Consider the following 24,109-nt stretch of genomic DNA (forward strand, 5'->3'; position numbering starts at 1 on the left):
CCTTGCTGCTTCTTGTACACAGTGCTCCCTCTAACTCCAGGCGTTTTCACTAGCTTCCCCCCTTTGCTTGCAGTTGTCTTCTTCCTCATCTCCACCTCCTGGCTTCCCTGACTTCCTTCATGACTCAGCTCAAATCCCACCTTCTGCAAGAAGCCTTTGCCAGGCCCTCTGAATGTTTCCCCTCTGTGATTACTTCCAACTCATGCTGTGGATATATCTTGTGTGTGATAGAGTTTGGAATATGTTGTTTCCCCCGTTAGATTGTGAGGTCCTTCAAGTCAGGGACTGTTTTTTTTCTTTCTTTTTATAAGCACTCAGCAATGCTTGTTGATTTAACTTGAGTGAAGATAATCAAGATTTAACAATATTTAGATATTAGTATTATGGCTAGGTAAGTTGTCATCCAAATCCGTGATTTTAAGGAAATTGATTTTTTTGTGGATTGGAAATTCAAAGAGTTCGTTAGCCTCTCTCTAACAAATCAAAAAAACAAAAACATAAGTATAACTGATGAGAGATTGTCAGCTAATTAGTTTAGAACACTGGTGGGGAACCTGTGGCCATAAGACCACATATGACCTTCTAGGTCCTTAAGGGCAACCTCTTCACTGAATCCAAATTTGTTCTGTAAAATTTGGATTCAGTCAAAAGGCTGCAATTAAGGACTTACAGGGCCTCATGTGGCTTTACAGCTATAGTTCCCCACCTCTGGCTTAGAAAATTGATAACAAAAGAGTACTGGAGTGTTAAGTTAAGAAGGAAACTGCCTGAGGTTTGCAGTTGACTATTTTTGATCTGAACTCCAAGTACAACACCCCTGACCTTCCTATTGCACAATCTTCTTTGTCACCTTCTCCTCCAGTGTGCTTATCTCCAAGCAAAGAATTGTCAAATTGAAAGCAAATACCTCACTGTGTTGCGGAAGCTACAAGACACTTTGCCTAATGAGGACAGCGAATATGGGGAGATGTTAAAGAAACTGGTTCATGAAGCTCTCCAGTGGGATGTAAAGGAGGGAGCAGCAGACTCTATGAAATTGAGTCCTATCAGGTGAGGAGGTTTGTCTTCGAGGAGTATACTCTTCTCCTCCCTGTCTTTATATCTTGGAAATCCCTCTGGTCCTTTACTGACTAGTTCTACACAACAAATCAGCAAATCCTACCCTGTGACCTGAAGGAGGCTTTCACAAAGGCATACTTTTCAGTGGTAGAATCTGGGCAATCTCACATAAATGCTCCTCAGCCTCTGCCTAACAAATAAACGTGGAAGAAAATATCAGTACAGGAGCCAGAGGAGTTAGTGTTAGGGATGGGCTGAGGCTAGAACTTGACAGAGAGCTGGTGTTAGCCACAGTCCTTCCATATCTCAAATTAAAGGTGTCAAGTGGATAGATACTAGAACTCTACTAATATACCCAAAAGTGTTGTCAGTGGTACCTGATCCAGTGTTAAAAAGAAATTCACGAATTTCACAGCAATCCATTTTTTATTTCCTAAAGATAAGCAGATATTCATTGGACATGCTTAGTAGATATACACATTGTAGGGCACATGTCAGTTTAAAAGACAGGCCTGGCCTCTGATTTGAATGTTAGCCAGAATCAGGATCCTGATCTTTTCCATAAGCCCTGGGCTGGCAACACTGCCCACAGGGAAGCAGTGAAGCACAGTGGAATGATGCCTGACTCTGGACTCCAGTCTCCCCTCTGACACTGCCTGTGGGACATGGGCAAATCACCTTCCCTCCATGAGCTTAAGTTTTCTCATCTGTAAAATGAGAAGGTTGGACTTAAGGATTTCTGAGGACTCTTATAACTCTGGATCTGTGATCTGGCAGGCAGAGAAAGAGCTACCTGTCCAGGGGTGGGGAACCTGCTACCTCGAGGCCATATGTGGCCCTCTAGGTCCTCAAATGTGTCCTTTTGACTGAATCCAAACTTCACAGAACAAATCCCCGTAATAAAAGGATTTGTTCTGTAGAACTTGGACTCAGTCAAAAGGCTGCACCCAAGGACTGAGAAGGCCACATGTGGCCTCAAGGCTGCAGGTTCCCCACTCCTGCTGCAGCCTATGATAATAATACTATATGTTGAGATAGGATTGCATATAAACCCAGAGAACCAGAGACCTGAAAGGAACCTTAGAACACTGAGTCTTAGAGATGGAAAAAATTGCTTTGAGATCATCTTATCCAACCCACTCATTCTACAGAGCAAGAAACTAAGGCTGTGATAAGAATTCCACTAATAACTCCCTAATAACCTTTACTGCATAGTATCATAGGCATAGGCAATTAATACATGTATTGTTCCTTCCATCTGGCCCTAAAGACAAGCTTGGATATGGAAGTTAGACTAGTTGCTAGGAGCCATGAAAATTATTGAGGTAAAGATCTATGTTCTTAGTCTTTTGAAATATCTGTGAATACAGTCCCCCCTCTATAATGATACACTGCCAACTTTGTGTCTTCTCAACAGTGAATATGATGACTATGGATTCATGACTGTCCCTGATTATGAAGTTGAGGACTTAAAACTTCTGGCAAAAATCCAGGCTCTAGAGATAAGATCTAATAATCTTTTGAACCTCGAGGCAGTAGAGAAACCTCTCCGTGAGAAATGGAATAGTATTGGGGAACTTACGCCTTCTGCAGACCTGAAGCATCTGATCCGGAGCGGCATCCCCCCTGAGCACCGCCAGCGGGTCTGGAAGTGGATGATAAGCCTCCGAGTCAGGCCCACCCAAGCACACAACCACTATGACTTACTGCTCAAAAAGTGTGAAGCCATGGAGCACCCAGCCTCTCGGCAGATTGAGCTCGACTTAAATCGCACCTTAACTAACAACAAGCACTTTACAAGCCCCACTTCTAAACTGATCTCCAAACTCCGGAGAATACTACTTGCCTTCTCCTGGCAGAACCCTACCATTGGTTATTGTCAAGGGCTGAACAGGTGAGCTTATGTGCCCACAAACACCGGTAAGCTCCAAAACACACAGCTGTGTTGAGTCGTACTGCTTGGTGCCTCAATTCCTAAGAATGTGAAAAATTAACAAGTGCCTTTAATACGAACTCTGAATTCTGGTTGACAATGACTTGAGGGCCCTCACAGTCTCTAGGCATTCTCAAGAGTCCTGCTAATTGTCTCAAGAAAGTTTGCAGAATTTTTCTCCAAACAGAATTAGCTCAAAATCATTAGCTTAAGAATTAGCTTTAACATTTTATATACCATTATATATATACTTTTCAGCAGAAGGATGCCATACATCAAAACAAAAGGGCATCATAGTTCCCAAAGTTTGTCACCATACTGGATAGAATAATTACTTTTTTTCATGGTGTGTGCTTCAAGGAAGCAAATGCAGAGATGGGTGATCTTTGTTCTACAACCTTAAGTGGACATGAGGCAGCAGTGCGCAGTGGGCAGAATCCTGGACTGGGAATCAGGAAGACCTAGCTTGGAATACCACTTAATAGCTAACACCTTAATACCTCCACCACCTAAGAGCTATATATATACTCCTGAGCAAATCATTTCACTGTCAACTTCTGTTTCCTAAGCTTTGAAATCAGATTATTAATATCTATAGAATTATTTCAGAGGGTGGTCGTGAGATTCACTATAGAAAGTGCTTTATAAAACTTAAAGCAATAGATAATTGCCTGTAATAAGTCTCCATTGGCTTAAGCTTGATGTGTTTGGTTTATTTTTTTCATGTTACTAATTTTTTTTTATTTCATGTTACTAATCTTATTACTGAAATTCTTCACCTTAAGTCTTCCAAACACTTAGATAACTATTTATAGGACTTTGTGCTCCTTTAGGATCAAAATATCCTGACCAGTTTTTCCTTCTCTTCGATATTGTGTTTTCTTGCGGGTTGAAACTAATTGTATGATTCTGTCTCTTAGACTTGAATGTGGAAGGGAATTTGGAATCATAAAACCTAACCTCATTATACAGATAAGGAAAATGAGATCCAGGGATTTACCCAGTTCGGCAGCCCAATTAAATCAGCCAGTATTTAGTGAAAACCAACCACATGCCCAGCACTGTTAGGTACTTTGAAGGGCTGCAGAAGAAGCACGTGATACAGTCCCTACCCCCAGGACCATATCGTAGCATTGGGGGAAAAGACGATTGAGAGATATGAAGCAGAGAACAGTATGAGATAGCAGACGACGGCGTTCATGTAATCAGGTTCCAATGTGGTCATAGATTGAGAGCTGGAAAGTGCCTTAGAGGTCAGCAGCTCCAGCCCCCTAATTTACAAATGAGGAAGCCATAGGTTATAGAGGGAAAGTGATTTGTCCAGGGGAACTCAAGTAGATCAGAGCCTAAGGAGCTGCCAAGTTCAGCACTCGTTCTAGTATATCATGCAGCAAGTTCTGTAAACGGTCTTTTGGCAGGAGGAAGGGGCAGGAGTGGGGCATTGATGTTGACCCTGGTCAGCATCATCTAGATAGTGTGGTAGATAGAGGTCTCAGCTTGGAATCAGAAAGACCTGAATTCGAATCCTGCCCCTGGCCCTTCTTAGTTCTTTGACCCTAGGAAAAGTCACTTAATCTCTCTCAGCCTCAGTTTCTTCATCTGTAACAATGGGGATGATAATAAGCGGCTCCCTCACAGAGTTACTGTGAGGGTCACATGTGTAAATAATCATTCTTATTTTTATTGTCGGTGTCACTGTTTTTGGAGAAGGCTTTGTGGCAAAGGGGGGATTCAAGATAGACCTTTAAAAACTGGTTAGATTAGCAGAAGAGAGAGAAGGGCATTCCACAAAAGAAAAACAGCCTAAATGAAGCTACAAAAAGCAAGAAATAAACACGAAAAATATGGGGCCATTGAAGGCATTTGCTTGGCCTGCAGCAGACGTTTTATGTTGAAGAGTAATGGGAGATAAGGTCAAGTAGAAAAGGTAGGGCCAGATGCTAGGAGCCTTGAATGCCAGGCTAAAGCACGTAGCTGTGATCCAGTGGGTATTCACTATAGCCATTAATAGCGGAGAAAACACCCCTCTACAGAGTGGGTGAGACTAGGGGAAAAGAAGACTCATGGTGAGCCCAATTAAAAGCTAGTCTAGACACAAGCTGATAGACCTAAGTCCTAGACAAGACAGGATACTGGCAGTGGATGTGGGGAATTAAAGGCAAATTGGCAGGTGGCAAGACTTGGTGACTGGAGAGAGAGAGACTGTGAGGGTGCCTCCCAAGCTTTCGAGCCTTGGTGATAGCGGCGACAGAAATAAGGAAGTTGCAAAAGATTTCAGGTCTGGTATGGTTCTCTTTTATGGAAAGTAAAAAAGGATCATTACTCTTGCCAGAGATTTGAATTCGTTGATCCCAGGAAGGGTTATTTTTTATTGGCTTCCTTTGGCAAAAATTGTTCTGTTTATTACTGTTGCTAGGTTTGAAGTTACTCCGTTTGGTTTCCTTACCCAGGAAGTTCATATTAGAAATGTAGTTGGCATGGCCCAGGAAGGATCTGTCTAAGGAGATGACTCATACTTGTTAACTTACCATTTTCCCTTATAAGCTACCATATGGTGCCGGAAGTAATAGAGAAATAGGATAGATTCTTCTTTCACTCAGTCATTCAGCAAGTATTTATTGCATGCCTACAGTGCGCACAAGTGTTTCTCTTTCCTCAAAAAAGAGGTAGAGGCAACGGCAGGGCGAGGCTTAACTGTTTTGTAAATAGCAAAAATAAAAATGGGGATGATGGGAAGTGATACTTAACTTTCTATCCAGATTTTATGCTTTTTTATGTATTTTTCCAAATTATAGTTTCACTTTAATGTTCAGACGTAGACAATTCCTATTTAAGTATTTGTAATTGTACTTTAATAAGGAAGTGTTTTTTAAATAGAAAAATGGCATGTTCAAGTGTGAGAGCGTGTTAATTATCTTGGAGACGTACCAGTTCTTCATGCCTAGAATAGAGCAGCTCTTTGAGTGGACAGCAAGGTAACTGGCACCACCTAGTGGCAGCTACCAGAATCGTGGGCTTAGGATTTCAAAGCTGACTTCTTGGGCTTTTGAGGTTGATGGTGTTCGGTAGGGAATAATAGCTAATGTACATCATCTTCATTAGCATAGCTAACACATAAATCATCTCATTCGATATCCTCAATTTACAGTTGAGGAAAGGGAGGTAAATAGAGCTTAAGTGACTTGCGTGAGGTCACACACCTAGTGTCTGAAATCTGATTTGAACTCAGGTCCTCCCAATTCCAGGCCCATACTGTACCACTTTACCGCCTAGTTTCAAGTTTCCTGTGTCCAAGGCTACTTCTTGTCCATCACCGGCACATAAAGCACCTTTGTTCTTTTTCAGTTGTGGATCTGTTAACTGTCCCTGATGGTTGGATTTGGCTTCCATCATGCCTTCAGTCTCCTAGAGCCCTACACACCCACTCTCTTGACCAGGACTCCTCTGCTGGGAAACTGCCTTTGTTATCAACTCAGAGCCAGCTGCTGAGTACTGACAGTCTGACCTTTTTTCCTCTTGCCTTGCCACACTGTAGCCCCACCTCTCTTGGAAGGGTGCCTGTGTAAATCTCAAACTGCTAGCCAGTTACGCATATTCAACCACAACTAAACATGTGGATTTTTCTACCTTTTTCGTTTAGGACCACAGAGCTTTGGCAGTATTAAAGGCAGTATTATGTAGCAGAAAGAGCATTGGAAGTTAGACTCAATCCCGGTACTGCCACTAGCTATCTTTGTGGCCTCAGTTTCATGGCTGTAAAATGGAAAGGTTGGATTGGATGATCTTTAATATAAATATAAAACAAAGTCTAGGAGCACCATGGTACAGTAGAAAGCATGCTGTTTTTTGGAATCAGAGGACCTGAGTTCAAATTCAGGGTTGTCTGCTTGATACCTTTGTGACCTTGGGCCAACCGTTTGATCTCTCTCAGACTTATCTTCCTCTGTAAAATGAAGGGGTTGGACTTGCTGGTCTCTAAGGTGCCTTATAGCCCAATATCTACAATTCTACGATCCTGCTCTTTAGCCCCCAAATTCTCCGAGTCTAAGGAAATAATGGGAGACCAACAGATCCTTTCCTGAAATCTAAATGCACTTGTCTGTGACATCCTTCTGATTTGCTAATCATAGGATTATAGATTAAGAGCCAAAAGGGAGGCCATCTAACCCCCAAGATTCAAGCATCTAATGAATAAACTAGCATCTGTGTGCTCTCCCACTATCTCTTCACCATCATTGGGCTTCACTTCCCTTTTTATGTTCTTCATGCTCCCCTTTTGAATCAGGGAACTTCTGCTGAACATGAGAGAAACAAACTAGGTTTTAAGTAATTTGACTTTCTCCTCCTCATCTGTTAACATTACAACTTCATCCAAGCAGTTGGTCTGTCATTTCCACCTCCTGATTACTCCAAATGGAATTCTAATTGCCTTTTTTCTGTTCTCAGCAATTTTCCAAGGCTCAGCTCACTTTGGCCTTTAATCTCCCTGACCCTGTTTTCACAGGTTCTTCTACTCATCCTAGGTTGTGCACTGCTGCTTCCCTTGCTTAGCATATTTTAAAAGACAGAAATTGTCACTGGAAGAATTAAGAATTGTCTCATTTTCCTCCAAAACTAAACATTCTAGTCAGCTTTACACAGGAAGAAATCTTCAGGTATCTCTGTGGTCAATTTTCCAACCTTGCCAGGTAATTCTGACTTAAATTGCCCCTATGTGTGTGTATGTACGTGTGTGTATACGTATATACATATGTTTGTGTATGTGAATTGGTACAGATAGATAGATAGATGTGAACCTTCGTTTGACTTTGGTTGTATATCTGTGGCCTCCAAAACAGAGTTATCACAAACCTATAGTGCACAGGCACTAACCAGTAAGTAAGGTGTCCCTATCATTTTCCAGGTAACCCCTGGGCTGTGACCAGCTTGAGACTGTTTACCCCAATGCTGTGTGACCAGGACATAACTAACATTTTCTCCCTTTCTTGCCCAAAGGAAAGTCAGCTGGCATCCTGGGGACCGCTGCTTTCATTTTTAACACACAGTATTTGTGTTTCTTCGTGATACAGATTGGCAGCCATTGCTCTGTTGATTCTCGAAGAGGAAGAAAGCGCTTTCTGGTGCCTGGTTTGTATTGTCGAGACCATAATGCCTGCAGACTACTACAGTAAAACGTTAATATCATCTCAGGTGAGTGAGAAGGGCTTAATGATGATGCATATTCAACCTAAACTAGAACATGTGGATTTTCCTACCTTCTTGTTTGGGACCACAGAGCCTTGGGCATGGCAGGGCCCTTTAGTCCTCTGCAGCATCCTTGGCTTTAGAAATTGTGTCCTCAGGCATCCGCCCCCAGTAGCACTCTATATCATTTGCCCCAGAGACTTCCCGCAAAAGGTAGTGGTTATTAGGCCTTGCTAGAAAAGATGTGGGGCACTAGGTGGCACCATAGTATGCAGAGTACTGGGCCTGGAGTCCAAAAGATTCATCTTTCTGAGTTTAAATCTGGCCTCACTCATTGCTATACGACCCTGGGCAAGTCACTTAACCCTGTTTGCCTCAGTTTCCTCATCTATAAAATAAGCTGGAGAAGGAAATGACCAACCACTCCAGTATCTTTGCCAAGAAAACCCCAGATGGGGTCATGAAGAGTCAGACACAACAACAGAACAGATAGGAAATGTTTGGGGGAAAGGGGAAGATTGATACATAAGCAAAAAGTATCACCAATTCAGAGTCAAATAGAAGTTATATTTTAAAAAGGAATCCCACTAAAATTCATTTACTTTAAGCAACTGCAATAGACACCCTATGTAGGAGAAGACTGATTGATCCAGAAAATCTAGCCGTCATCTCTTACTGCCCGCTAACCAAGAGAGTTCTGATTAGAAGGTAGAAAACGGGAAGGAAAAGTGTGGCTGAGCTCCATCAGTGAAGAGCTGTAGGACATTTTTAGTGCTATTTTTCATCCTGGGGATATGGATTTCCCTCTATTTCTAGAGGGACTGGGGTGAGGTAGAGAGAAGGATAAATAAATACCTGCCTCAGCTAGAAGGAAAACAAACTTGATCTTCACCCAGAGGCTTTGATTTGTTGATAGAAATTTCATGAATCTCAGAAGTCAGTTATCTAACACGTCACCCAGTACTCCCAAAACGTGGTTCAAAGAAAAAGAGATAGTCCCTGGCACCATGGAAAGGGACCATTGACTAACTTTTCAAAAGATTTTAGTCTCCTATATTATTTCATTTGATCCTGATGACTCTTTGAAGTAGTTAGCATAGATACTACATTCCCCAAAGAAACTGAGGCTTGCAAGGCTTAAGTGACTTCTCCAAGGTTATGCAAATAGAAGAAAGTGGGCAAGGCAGCCATGAAACCCCATCTTCTGACTCCAAGAAAGGTGCTCCTTCTCCCACTGTCTGGCTTTGTGGTTCTCTCTCACCTCTTTCTCTGTGTGTCTCTCCATACGTCTCACTCACTCCCCCTCATCTTCTTTTATTTAATACCCTTTCATTCTCCTCCATAACTCAAACAGCTCATGAGTTTAATGTTTTATATTTTTTCTCCCAAAAATGTGTTGCCTTTTATTTTTGTACAATGCATAATTGATTTTTTTCTACTGTGGGCCATTGGCCCTTAGTGGAAAAAGATGTAGAGACTTCAATTTTCAACATATCTATTCCTTTATAATCTTTGCCATCTGCCTATTTCATAGGCTAGCATGAGCATTAAAAAGTTAGTGCTTGAACTCCACAAATGAATGAGCTGAAAAGCCATATGGAAATGCAAAATTCACCTAAACTGCCAAATTCCAGTAGATCAGTACTCTGTTTTGTTCATCTTTCTGATCTTACTGAACCTAGGTCACCCTCGAGCATTTTTGTAGTTCAATGAATTTTTATGGAATGAATACACCATGCACCAATCTGTAAATAAATAAGCGTCAGTAGTTCCTCACAAAAAGAAATAACAGACAGAATACAGAAGTACTAGATGTTACATGGCTCGTCTAATATAATAAAAACTGTTCTGGTCAACTTTTTTATTAGTGACTTGTACAGAAACACAGGTGGCATGCTTATTAGATCCGCAAATGGCATGAAGCTACAAGAGATTCCTAATGGATTTGAATGCTTCGATAGAAATCCAAAAAGATCTCACTGGGCTAGAACTAGCAGCTGAATATATAGTATGAAATTTAATAGAGATAAATATGGAGTGCTATTTGGGTTCACAAAATAACCATAGCTGAATAAGCTGGAGGATGTATGACTAGATCACAGTTGGGGGGAAAAGAGAGACTTTGGAATTTTAGTGGGCTACACTATGTGAGACAATACATGGGCACATAGAGACTGTCTATAAAGGAGTCTGAATCTGAGCATAGAGGGGTTGTTATACCAGGGCATTTATTTCTTCTTGTTTCAAAAGATTTTATTGGTGTGGCTGCTCCCTCTAGTGATGCATGGAGACATTCCTTGGTCGGTGATCCTTCTTGCAATGTAGAGGCCATGAAGTTCAGCATCTGGGAGCCAGCCTTCTGTCCTCACTATATTTAGCTAGTCTGGTCCTTGAGTGACAAATACACTCTCCGTTGCCAGACCTTGATTCGACTCATTTTCAGCCTGGGTAGAACCTTCTAGAACTTGTACCCTAGTGGCATGGTCCTTAAGAGCCTCCACGCTAAAGAGATATCAGAGGAAGATATTAGTGGAGAAGGAAGGACCTAGTTGTTATGAATGCTGTGCATAGATTGTGAAACCTTAACACCACTAGGAGTCTTCAAGGATCACCCTACACATTCCTTTGGCCTAGAATACATGTCCTAATTGACCACCAATTACGGCTGACCCTGATGTCTTAACACTAAGTTGTCTGGTCTCTGACATCTGATTTGTCCTGCAATACATACAGCCAACAATTTCAGCTAACCAAAACCTTCATCTTTTCAAAAGCATCCCTTTAGAAACCCAAACAACCAGCTATATTTAAAAAAAAAACCTCGTTGCTTTGGCAGTTCATTCATTCATAAGGCACATATTGCACACTGACTATGCATGAGAGAATTTCTGCTTTGGGTAGGTGTTATCACCTGCTCTGAGATAATATGATTCTTTAAAAAGCCTACTGTGAATTCTGAACCCTATCAAAGGAACAATACGGATAGTAGGCCCTTCCCTGGGTTATGAGAGATGGGTAACATAGAGCTTTTTGGTTCATTCCAGGTAGACCAAAGGGTTCTCCAAGATTTTTTATCAGAGAAGCTTCCCAGGTTGATGGCCCACTTGGAGCAGCACAAAATCGACCTGTCACTGATCACCTTCAACTGGTTCCTTGTGATTTTTGTGGACAACCTTATCAGCGACATACTGCTCAGAGTCTGGGATGCCTTCCTGTATGAAGGAATCAAGGTAGGAGCTGCTTTCCTTTGCTAGCTCTGGCTTTAGGGGTTCCCTCAGTCCAGTGAGCGACAATGAAAGAATTGTTTCATTCAGCCCCTGTCTAGTGCCTTGCTCACTTCATCCTGTGCTTGTTTTCCCTACAAACTATTTCTACAAAGTATTTTACATGCCAACTGGTATGACATATTTCAGAAAGCAACTGAGTTTTCCCAGTTCAGCCTTCTGCTGCTGTAGTAAGAAAGCCATTCCACTGTTCCCTAAAAGCCAGATCTATTCACTTTTCCCTGGACTGACCAGGTAAAAGTATGAGGATTAGGCAACTAGTGTTCTCTCTTACCCATTCTCTCTTGCTCTCTATCCTGCAAGGGTACCTTTAAAGTAATGGCTGAAACAAGACAGTATTCTTTTTCATGGGATTAGTGCTCTGAATAGACTGCACAGGCAGCCATCTTCATGTTATGAGGTGGTGGATTCTCCGTTGCCCTAGAATGCTATCTCTTTCTGCTTCCTGTGGTTTGGCTCTGTTTCTACTCAGCCTACAATTCCCACCATTAGAATTACTTGTCTGAATTGGGCCCCCAAAGGAGGGAACACTGTCCACTGAGTAAAAGAGAACAGGGAAGATCTTGGAGAAAGTAGCATCCCTCTGTCCTTTCATTAGCATGGATTAGTTTCTCAGTCTTGTTAATTGCCAACTTATATAGCATGAAGTCAGCTCCCAGAGATGAGAAAGACAGAGGACAAGCATCATGGCAGTCGTGAGCTCTGAAAGGGTGGAACCATGGAGAGAAGCATGAGGTTCTGCCCAGAAAATGGCCCCCACTGGAGTGACCCTAGCCTGCTATGGGCAGAGGGGACAGCAGGAGAGCACTGAACCAGGAAGATCTCACTGGCCAATGGGGTGTCTAAGGACTGCTCTGTGGGAGGCGGGAAGGGAGAGAAGAAAAATTTTAACTCTCCTTTCTTCCTCCCCTCCCTGCCCCGCAAAAATGCTGAGCTCGCCTGCTCAAAACAGATAGGGTTTTTGTCCCTTAGTGTCACACTTCCCAAGTAGTGTCTAATAATAGTTACAAAAGTAATACCTCATGTTTTTATATATAAAAGCTAGCATTTATATAGTGCTTTAAGGTTTTCAAAACTCTTTGCAGAAATTATCTCATTTATCCAGCATTTCAAATATAGATTTCCTAGTTTACAAAATGTTTTCTTCACTTTCCACAACACCCTTGCAAAGGTATGTAGTACAAACAATTATTTTACAGATGAGAGAACTGAGGCTCAGAGAGGTAAATGATGGATGTCAGAGCCAGAACTTAAACCTGAGTCTTAAAAGCACGATCAGTGCTTGTTTTCCCCACCAGACAGTGGTCCTAAGGTTAACTGAAAGGACCAAAAGAAGATGCATCAACGGAGAGAGTTCATTTTTAGAGTTGACTTACGGCCTTTGATCTGGAGAGGGGATAAAACATGCTATTTTCAGTCCATCTCTTTGGCTTCTTTAACCCAAAGGAATGATATTGTGGGGACTTAGGAAGGGGAGATTTAAAGCCAGGGGAAGCCTTTAGAGACAGATGTTTGCGTCCTTCCACTCAGGCAATTTCTTCTCTGTGTCTATGTAGTGCCTATCTATGGTCTAGTAGGTAGAACTTGCTTACAAAGCCATGTATAATATTGTTCTTTAAGTACTTCCCTATACTTATATGTCACTTATATTTCCTAAGACACATTTGAACCCATTTCAGGTGATATTCCGATATGCCCTTGCTATATTTAAGTACAATGAAGAAGCAATACTAAGGATTCATGACAGTCTTGAGATCTACCAGTATCTCCGATTCTTCACCAAAACAATATGCAACGGCCGGTAAGGGCTTTAATGTTAATATTCAGTAGATAAGTATTTGTCAAACACCTACTCTGAGCCCAGCATGGTGCTAGGTTCCATAGGCAGTCTCAAATGTAGTCCCTGCCTCTAAAGAGTTTCCTTTGTAGTTGGGAACAAAAGAGTTTAAAAAAAACATGAAACAAGAAATATAGGTTGTATACATGTGCTAAAATGTACAGCTTATGATTGCTGTAGTAGTGTGGGGAAATTTGGAAGGACCAAGATTTTGGAGGGCCAAGAAAGTCAGAGGCTGAAGCTTAGCCTCAGCTAATGTACCTGGCTAAAAGTAGTTTAGATGTGATATCATAGGAAATTGGGAGACATTGTAGGTTCTTGAGCAGGCCGGTGGCATGTGATAATGATTAGAGACAGAGTCAATATCCAGGCCTTCCCCTTGAATCAGTGGTAAAATGGCCATGAGAACCTCTATGACTAGAAGAAGAGTGGGACTGCATGCCCACCATCAGCTTCTGCCCACCAAAGGCAACAACCATTTTTTTAAATCAAGGACCCTAAGAATGGCTGGCTGAGTGATTCCTTCCTATCCAAAAACGTTCTGTTCTAGTGTTTATAACCTCCCTTATGCTGCCCAAAGGCCCAGGAAACAGCTGTGAGATGGGCCTTCAGAATTCATAAAAGCAGGCCACAGGGCAAATGAGATTTGAAAGGAAGCCTTTTAGGTACACTGACATATTGTTGTAAGCGGATCTGTGAATTGGTCTGACCATTCTGGAAAAAAATTAGGAATTATGTTTAAAAAGTGACTAAAATGTCCATACTCGGTGATGCAGGGGTCCCACGCTAATCATATCTCAAGACAGCCAAAATAGGAAGGTCCAATACATGCCAAAATAATTTATAACAGCACTCTGTGTTAGCAAAGTACTGGAAACAAAGCCGATGCCCATCATTTAGAGAACGGTTACAAAAGTGTTGGTACATGAGTGTGATGGGATATGATTGCAACCCAAGAAGCTATAATTATGGGTGAAGAACATGGAGAGACGAGCGAAGATTTGATGAATGAATGGAGAGTAAAATAAGCAGAACCAGGAACGCAGTGAATGGAATAACCACAACAACGTTGACCCAAAACACAGCAAAAAAGTCAGAATTGAACGCTGCGATCAGATGGACCTCCACGAAGAGAGAGGAATCCACACCCCTCTCCTTGATGGAGGGGGCTTTGGGAGAGAGGCAGAAGGCTGCAATAGGCAGGGAACATCACGGAGATGGCTTGCCTTGATTGATGCGCTATTTAGTTTTGGCTGAACTGCCTTGTTTTACATTAGTTTTAAAGGGTGACTGGGGCAAGGAGGAAGAAGCATATATTGGGAAATAAAATGAAGAGAAGAGACCATTCTGCCTACATCTCTGTGCTCTTTGCATAGTGTTCTCCCCAGCCTGGACTCTACTTCCCCTCTCCTCCATCCAGCTCTTCTGGAAGCTCAGCGTAAGAGCTGTCTCCTATATGAAGCCACTTCTGATTTCCACCACACACAGACCCCACCAAGCTTTCAGCCTCTACCCTCAAAAAACTACTCCTGATTGTCCCCCAGCCAGCTGTTAGTGCAAACCCTGAAAAATCTACTTTATATTTACTTCTGTCAGGAAAGACACAGCGTGGCCTAACGCATAGAGTGCTGGCCTCAAAGCCAGGAAGATCTGGATTCAGGCCCCACTTTGGCCACATGCTGTGTGACCCTGAGCAAACCCTGTAACCTCTCAGCACTATAGGCAACTATAAGCATGTAAAATTGTAGCGGAAGTGCACCTGCACTAGGAGAAGACATTTCCTCACCTGGGAGTTCTCTGTCACAGCTGCAGGCCCTATCCCCAGGCATGGTACCTACTTATGTGGACAAACAAACAATTTCTTCTGCTAGAATGTAAGCTGCTGGAGGTCACTGACCAGTTCACTTTTGTCTTCATATCTCCTGGACCTAACACAGCGCCTCGCATGTAGCGGGTGCTAATGGATCAATCTTTCCCTTGGAATTTGTCTGTGTGCTGTGGTTGCTAAAAATGCCAGTGCATGGCCTTGGACTACAGGTTCTAAACTGTGGTTACATAGTTTGTTCTGTAAGTGATTCTCTAGCCCTAACCTCCCTCCTGACTTCTAGTCTTATGCCCCAACTGCCAGTGTCCCATAGACCAGAGCTTCTTAAACTCTTTCCACTCCGACCCCTTCAGTGCTTCTTAAACTCACTGTGTCCAAAATCGAATTCATTATCTCTCCCCCAAAGCCCTCCTTTCTTCCTAATGTCTCTGTTTCTGTCAAGGATACCACATCCTTCTACTTACCCAGGCTCATACCCTAAGAATTATCCTCCACTCCTCACTCTCCCCCAACCAACATCTAAAGTGTTACTAAGTCTTCTCGATTTTCCCTTTGTAACATCTCACGTACGTCCTCTTCTCTCCTCTGCCACTGCCACCACCCCAGGGAGGGTCCTCATCACCTCATACCTTGATGATTGCCATAACCTGCTGGTTGGTCTCGCTGCCTCGATTCCCCCCACCCTCATCCATTTCATCCTCTATCCAGCTACCAGAGTTATCTTCCTAAAGTACAGATCTGACCATGTCACCCCTCCCTACCTATTTAATAACCTGTAGAGGCTCCCTATTGCCTCTAGGATCAAATGTAAAATCCTCTGTTTGGCTTTCAAAGCCCTTCCTACCTTTCCAGTCTTCTTACACTTTACTTCCCTCGTCTACTGTGATCCAGTGACACTGGGCTCTTTGCTGATCCTTGAACAAGACACTCTTATCTCCTAACTCTGGGAATTTTCGTGGGCTGTAGCCCATTTCTGGAGAGCTCTTCCTCCTCATCTCTGCCTCCTGGGTTCCTTTGAGTCTCAGCAGAAACCCCACTGTCTGCAAGAAACCTTTCCCAGTCCTCCTTCACCTTAGTGCTCTTCTTCTGAGACTATCCTTAGTTTTTCCTGTATTTATCTTGTCTGGACATAGTTGTTTGCTTGTTGTGTTCCTCACCCCTACCTCCTCCACTACCTCCACCACTGCCTGGAATGTGGGCTTCTCAAGGGCAGGGGCTGTTTTTGCCTTTCTTTGTATCCCCAGCACTTAGCACAATGCCTGGCACATAGTAATCACTTAACAAGCGCTTATCGACTGACTGTTGGGAGCAACTTTCCAGAAAATTCTTTAGTGTTCATTTTATGACATGAAAGCCACAAGCTTATTTAGACTAAGGGTCAGGCACAAAGCTTTGCTGAAAAAGGACCAGCTCCATTCCTTATGTTTGTCCCAGGCTGGTCTACCATTGCATATCTCAGCCTTCTATGATTATTACAATCTTGTTAGGGCCTGTGCTTCAGGGAACATCTGTGTGGGGAGAAATGTCCACATCTGAGCTCACAGTACAACCCAAAACAACCTATATACAGTAAGAGTCTAACATGGCATGGTTGGGGTTTAATGAAGGTGTTTATCCTGCCACTGGTTTCATCTGGATCTTCTTGTCTTATTAATTAGTACAAGCTTAAATGATTTCCTTTTGTTTACCATCACCATTCGTATGAACGATGTTCAGACCCCGTCCTGCCTTTTCAGATTGGCTGACTAATTGGCTGACCTTGGGTCTTGCCCCTCCCTCTCTCTCCTTCACAGAAAATTGATGAACATTGCCTTCAATGACATGAACCCCTTTCCCATGAAGCAGCTCAGAAACCGGCGGGCCGTGCACCGGGAGAAGCTTGAGACTGAACTGCGGGAGCTGGAGCGCATCAAAGCAGAATTCCTGAAAGAGAGAGCCATTCAAGGAAGCAAGTCCCTGGAAGGCTGCATGAGTGAGGACGAGGAAGAGACTTAACTAGAGCTCCCTGACCCACTCTTCTTCTCCCTTGGCACTTTGGGGAATGGTCAGCTTGTTGGGGTTTTATCTTTTTCCTCTCAAAGTTCTTTATGATTTTCTAACCAAAAATGCATCAAAAAAAGAGTAAATAGCAGCAAAGGAGGGAAGAGGATGAGACTGTTCGAATCCAGGAGGGTTTGGGTTGCTGGACTGATTCTTGCCCAGCCTGGGATTTGCTACAGGCCCTCTTTTCTGCCTCCTCCTTTCCTGAGTTGTATCCTCCTCAGCCCCCATGGGGCAGCTCCTACTGCTTACAGGTTGTTGTTTGTCCTTCATTCTCAAAGAAAACATCAGAGAAGTAATGCCACAACTTGCAAGTGAACTGGATTTAAGTGAGGGAGGGCTGTGCAAAGTCACCAGCCTCCCTTTCTCCTCCAGAGCCAGGGTCCAGTGGCAAGACACAGATCAGAACAACTGGAAACGGTCCTGGATTCAGCGGGAGACCTTAGCCTTCTTAAGCTAAGGTCTTTCCAGGTCTGTTTGTCTGTGGCAACACTCATTCAGTGATGAAGGCTAGACTGGAGATCAGGCAGTAAAGAGGAGAGAGCCACGGATGACACAGTTACTAACTTGGGTATCGTGGAGGACCGTGGTTCTCAAAGTGCCATAAATAAATGCTGGCCGTCATTCTTGTACCTTACAGTGGTGGTTGTTTTAAACTAGTAGACCTGCTCTCATCATCCAGGTAAGCGTGCTCCCTGGTCTCCTCTCCCTGTGTTCACTCAAAGCCCACAGCAGAGATGCCGGGAAACACCACCTCGTGGAAGCCTGTCCTCAACTGTCCTCTCTGTTCCATGCCCACTTCTGAGGACTTGAAAGTGACATGGGCCTCACGGGAGACAGCGAGTTCTGTGACATGTAAAGCATGGCTTCCCACTCCTGCTTCAGCCACAGTTACATCGAACATCATGTGAAAGGATCCTGTATATTTATCCTTATGCAAAGCTAGTCAGGTAGCCTGCAGTTTGCATCTAATGTGGCATGTCTGTTTTGATCTCTCCAGTTTAAAAGCTTCAAATGATAGTTCAATAATCCCTTGCCTTCTTAAAAACTGACTTCTCTTTGGAGAAGAGAAATATGAGGAAATTTTACATGTTTAATAGAAAAGCACACCTAATGCACACAGCTCGCCAGAATGAATCTGCTCCAGTTTTCCTTTTTCTGTGCCCAGGAAAGGTCACTGTGAAACTGTTGGCTTTCAATGACATGAACCCCTTTCCCATGAAGCAGCTCACAGGGAGAAGCTTGAGACTGAACCTCGGGAGCTGGAGCGCATCCAAGCGGAATTCCTGAAAGAGAGAGCCGTGCCCATAGGATATGTTTTCTGCCCTCTTCAGGTTGTATCAAAATCATACTAATGACCCGTATCTCTCAGTCCAGTCCATACTGTTCCTCTTAGCCTTGTACCCTCCATAACACATTGTTATAGTCCATTCTAGACCTGAAGCTAAGCCAGTGACTGTGTGAGCCAGAGTCTCCTTTGCTAAGTATTTTCTTAGATTAGAAAGGAAATGGGGTGTAGTGAGGAGGGAGAGGAGATTAGCACCACACTATCAGAACCGGGACATAGTCAGTTGTCGATACTCCTCCATCCAGACTGGCTTCTCTCTCCTGGCTGTTCTGTAACTTCACCCTCAGAGGCAGATGAGTGCTTGAGTGTCCCCCCGAGCCCTAGAAGCTTGGGAGCTTCTAGACAGAGCTGAACTTTTCCTTGTAAGTCTCCACTGACCAGTTGCTCTCATTATACTTCAGGGCACCATAGGACTCGGGGCACCCTCTTTAGAAGGGAGTCATGCATGGCAGACACTGATCACACCGATTCAATCAATAGAGACCCACATACACACACCCTCACCTATGTGGACAGCACACTACAGTGGAAAAGCTCCCTGGGACAGACGTAAGACCTTGAAGAGATCGCTTCACCTCCGAGCCTCAGTTTCTGTTAAATGTTCTGTTCAGTCCAGTAAATGGGATTAATCCTGCTGTCCTGCCTACTTCACACGGTTGTTGTGAGGAACAGACGAGACGACAGATGCGTACCGCAAGTAGAGTGTTTGTTATGCAGCCAAGGGCCTGGCTAGTTAAGAATGGTTTGGCTTATGCTTCGCCCTCCTAGAGAAACTCCTCCTGACTTTCTTACCTCCCTAGAGGCGAGCTTGTGTTCTCTAATTGTTGAACTGACTGCCTATGGATTCTCATAGAATCGTTGGCCAATTCGCCTCTGAAATCCCCATTGCACTGTGTAATCTTTCGCTGCAAAGCTCAGTAACAGCACAAAGTCCCCAGGATATGAGGTGACCATGGGAAAGTCTCACAAGGAGCCAGCAGGAAGCTTGTGAGGTGGCAGTGGAGCTTTTCTTTTTTTAATAAATCACTTGAACGTATAAATCGATGCGTATAGTCTAGAAACTTCTGATGCCTTATTTTCTGCCCAGTAGACTTAGAGACAGCAAGTGGGTCATGCATACACTGTTTCTTGCCAAAAAGTAGAATGCTTTTCCCAGAATTTGGAAGCAACTTCCAGTATTAAAAGATAAACTATGCAATGTGACCTTCTACATGTTATAAAATTATAGGCCTAAAAGAGTCTGGTAAAAGTTCTGTTGTTGTTCTGTCCATAGATAAGACTACACGGAAATTAGCCTAGTTAGGATATCATCTGTTCTTTCTGAAAAATTAAAAAGATCTTTTACTCTGGCTTAAAACAGTACTCACAAATAATGATTATTAATCTATTGATCAGTCACTCAAGTGTCTGTGGAGCATTGTGCTACATTGTGGGGAAAATGCAAATATAATGAAAATACCCTTGTTTGGAAATTTTAATGATAAAATGCATCGTGGCTCCTGGGTAAACCTTAAGTGCCGTCAGATCAGGGGCTATGTCTTATTTAGTCTTTGTATCTTCACCAGCACCTAGAATAGTCCTCTGCACATGGTAGGAACATAATACTTGTTTGTCGAAGTTGAAGGGGTAGTTCTACGCTCCAAAGGGAGCTCACTTCCTAGCCAGGGCACGTCATAGGCTTACAAACGTACAATAGTCATATAATAGTGGATCTGCAAGTACAAATGCAAAAGAAAATACATACATTTATTACTTCTTCAAAAGATATGTAACTCAGTCATTATGGGCACTCTCTTCATTAGCTCGCATAGCAGCCCTTCCTTCCATGTTGAGTTGCATGGTGGCCAGCCTTTTGGAGAGGCTTCTGCACTTAGTGAAGTGACATTGATCCGTCACCAACCCCATTCATACTCAAGGATTTTCTAGCTTTGTAGGAGTTGCCAAGCTGTACAGTGATGGAGGACACCTTTTTCTTCAGCTCTGTTTTTATATTTAGCAGACTTAAAGAAAACACATTCACAACATGTTCTGTGTTTTTAAAACTGGTTTGTATACAGCTCTTTACACCAAATGTTTACATTACACATTAGAGGGCGTTACAGTATTTATATTACAAAATAAATAAAGCGTAGCGATTGTTTTCATGATTCCTTGTGTTTATATTCACCAAAAATAATGATCAGGTACCTTGTAAAATAAAATGGAACAGATATTTTGTGACAATTCTGTTACGCTCCTCAGTCGATTTTATTTTGCACGCGAGGTAAACTGTTCTTTTTCATACTGCTGCGTCCCCTGGAAATTCCACCTCGTGATGTGATGTGGCCATGCCCATCCTGCCTTTTGGACATCTCAGCAGTAATGATGTAAAGGCGATCAATCACTCCCCACCATGTTTTTTGGAAAATGTAGCTGTGAGGTTAACACTTGTGCTTGGATGCATCCATCTCAAAGCATCGTATTTGTAGAGTTGCTCAAGACATACTGGATGGACAGGATTCTCTCTGCCTAGCTGGAGGCTGAATGTCAATCTCCAGGATGGTTGTAGGGCAAGTTTCTGTCAATCAGCGCTGCCCTCAAGCAAAACTTGGGAGATGCTGGAGTCTCAGGCTTGGGGAAAACACAGGAGCCAGTTCCAGTCCCAGCCAAGGAGCAGGCTGGGACCTCTGGTGGGTTGCGTAGTTCTTAGCCATGGGCATTCCTAATACCTCATCATTTGATTGGTGGTTTATAATATTTTTCCATTGGTGATCTGGTGATATTGCTTGTCTGTTGTTTACTACATCATACGGCACAAGTCCTTAACATACTGAGAAACAACTCAGTCACAAAATGGAGTTAATTATGCTAACTACACAGATTCCTTCCCAACTCTCATTGTTGTAGGAGTAGCCAGAAAAAAGAAGTGATTGAAATTCTTCAAAGAGCTATTTAGGGATATCGCAGAGTAGGTCTACTATAAGGAATGGTTGGAAGCCATCTGTATGCTGAGAGGCCCAGAGCATAGATGGGGAAGTAGAATTTTATCAAATGAGATAATATTTGTAATATCATGTATGTAATATACATATTGTATAATATTTATAAAGCACTTAGCATGGTGCCTGGCATGCAGTAGGTTCTATATAATTTTTTTTAAAGTTGCATAAATGTTTCAGCACAAGATCAAAGAAGAACAGAAAACAGGAGAACACTACCACTACCACAGTCTTCTCTCCACTCATATAGCCACCACCCCAGTTCACATAATTTCCTGGACAATTTGCAATCATGTTCTACTCGGGTACCCTTCTCCCACTCTCTCCCCTTTCCAAGCCATCCTCCACACAGCTACCAAGAGATATTCTGAAGAACAGTTCAGACTTGTAACTCCACTGGTCAGGAGACTCAAAAGGCTCCCTCCTGTTGCAAATAAAATCCAAAATCCTCTATTTGGCTTTTAATTTGTTTCCCTGTTTCAATGAATTTACCAAATATTAATAAGTATGAACATATCAACACACAAAAAGAATTGGATATGAAAGTTTTTTCCAAGTATATATCAAATATACTGTGGTTGTGTTTTGTCCTTCCTTCTCCAAGAGGACCAATGACATCAGGAAGATGATGCCATGACTTGCAAGTAAATTGGATTTAAGTGAGGGAGGGCTGTGCAAAGTCACCAGCCTCACTTTCTCCTCCAGAGCCATCTGGGTCCAGTGGCATGATGTAGATAGGACAACTGGAGATGGCCCAGGATACACTGGCAGATGTTGGCCTTTTTAAGCCAAGATCTTTCCAGATTCTCACTTTGACTGAGGCAACATCCAATCAGTGATTAGGGCTGTTTAAGAAGTGAGCCAAGGGATGGCCCCTTTAACCCAAAAATAAAAATCAAACTGGGAGGGAAGACCCAATTCACTCTGAACCATCTGTGCCCAAACAGTAACCATTATGGGTGCTTGGGTAGGGACTTATAGTTGGCCAGCCAATGAGAGCCAGAGTGAATTGGGTTTAAGGCATGGTCTTTAAGAAAGAAATCTAGCCAGTAAACCCCAAGATATAAAGGTAGGTTTCAGCCTTCAAAATGTACCTCCTTTTGGGCAGAGCATCCCAGGTAAAGGCATTGAAGTGTATCAGAAGAACCCTGGGAAGCCTAAAATTGGGCAATAGGGTTGTGGGCGGTGGTCAACGTAGATGTTTCTTTGGCCCAGAGATTTGCTTGGAGTAGGAACAAATATAGTTCCTATATTGCTTTCCATCCCCTATTCCCCGGATTGCCGTGGCTGCTTCCAGGCTGCAGCTCCTACCTAACCCTGATCCTGAAGCTTAATGACTCGCCAGTGCCCACCTGCCAGATCTCAAGATGGCCAGCAACCCCAGCCCGTCTAACTGCCTTATCCCTGACGCATACTTGCAGATCAGTTTCTGAAACCTGTCTCACAAGTCCCGTACCATCAATCCTGTGTGACCACTGCAGCTTGATGGCTTCACCTAGTATTCCTGCTTTTCTCACTGAATACATAGCAGAGTGATGCTATAAATCCAGAAGAACCTTGATTGCCCTAGGCATACCTACATACATACAAATCACCTTCCCTTTTGGCATTAACAGTTTCTTCATTTATTAAATGGGGGATTATTGATTCAATAGATGTTCATTGAACACTTACTATTGCAAAGAGCACTAGGAACTTTGGAGACTAAAAAGATGATCTCTTTTCTTTCCTCAAGAAACGCAGAGCCTAGTAGGGAGGATACAACTCAGAACTTAAATATGGCGTATGGTGTGTTGGTGCATATTTAACAACCAGCTCTCCAAAAAAATTATACCCTACACATTTTTCAGCTTTTTTATCTACATTATTAACATTTTCTCTGTCATCTTCTTATGATTTGCTGATTTTCAAGGTGAAATGCTCCCAGTGAAAATTTAATAACTGGCTCCCTGCCTGTACACAAATAAATATACAAGATTTACATACCGGTCTGGGGCAGCTAGGTACCACAGTGTATAGAGTGCTGGTCAAGAGGATCCAAGTTCAAATCTGACTTCAGACACTTGCTATGTGACCCTGCCAAGTCACTCAACCTTGTTTGCCTCAGTTTCCTCATTTGTAAAATGAGCTGAAGAAGGAAATGGCGAACCACTCCAGAATCTTTGTCCAAAAATCCCCAAATGGGGTCATGAAGAGTCAGACACAACTAAACAGCAAGTGATTTGCCCAGGGTCACCTAGATGGAAAGTGTTAGAGGGCAGATTTGAAATGGATCTTCCTGGCTCCGAGCCCAGGGTTCAATTTACTGTACCATCTAGCTGCATTTCTATTTTGGGCAAGATAGGCTAGCCTTTAAAATTTAAATAAATAACGACAAAGGGAAATTTCCCATGGAGACAAAAATTATTTGTAGAAATCCCCTTTGTAGTAGCAAAGAACTAGGAGTAGTGGGGAGGGAAGCAGTTGTCTGTAGAGTGAATCAACAAAATGCAGTGTTATTGCACTGGAAGAAATTGTGACTGAATTCAGAGAAACTTAAGAAAACCAGCATGAACTAATGTGGAGAGACGTAACAAGAAAAGGGAAACAATTTGCATAACGGTCTCAATAACATGAAGGAA

At 42.8% G+C, this 24,109-nt stretch overlaps 1 protein-coding gene across 1 annotated transcript in view; it reads left to right on the plus strand.

The window, feature by feature from the left end:
* TBC1D2 (TBC1 domain family member 2) overlaps positions 1-17,479 on the plus strand; it is a 62,004-nt gene extending 44,525 nt beyond the window's left edge. The window contains exons 8-13 of the mRNA XM_036738042.1: positions 863-1,050; positions 2,477-2,953; positions 8,062-8,182; positions 11,221-11,406; positions 13,140-13,261; positions 16,916-17,479. Coding sequence (XP_036593937.1) covers positions 863-1,050; positions 2,477-2,953; positions 8,062-8,182; positions 11,221-11,406; positions 13,140-13,261; positions 16,916-17,117 — 1,296 coding nt within the window. The 3' untranslated portion in view covers positions 17,118-17,479. The remainder of the gene's footprint in view (positions 1-862; positions 1,051-2,476; positions 2,954-8,061; positions 8,183-11,220; positions 11,407-13,139; positions 13,262-16,915) is intronic.
* The last annotated feature ends 6,630 nt before the right edge of the window (positions 17,480-24,109 follow it).

Source organism: Trichosurus vulpecula, chromosome 9, assembly GCF_011100635.1.
Source record: "Trichosurus vulpecula isolate mTriVul1 chromosome 9, mTriVul1.pri, whole genome shotgun sequence".
NCBI classification, from domain to species: Eukaryota; Metazoa; Chordata; class Mammalia; order Diprotodontia; family Phalangeridae; genus Trichosurus; species Trichosurus vulpecula.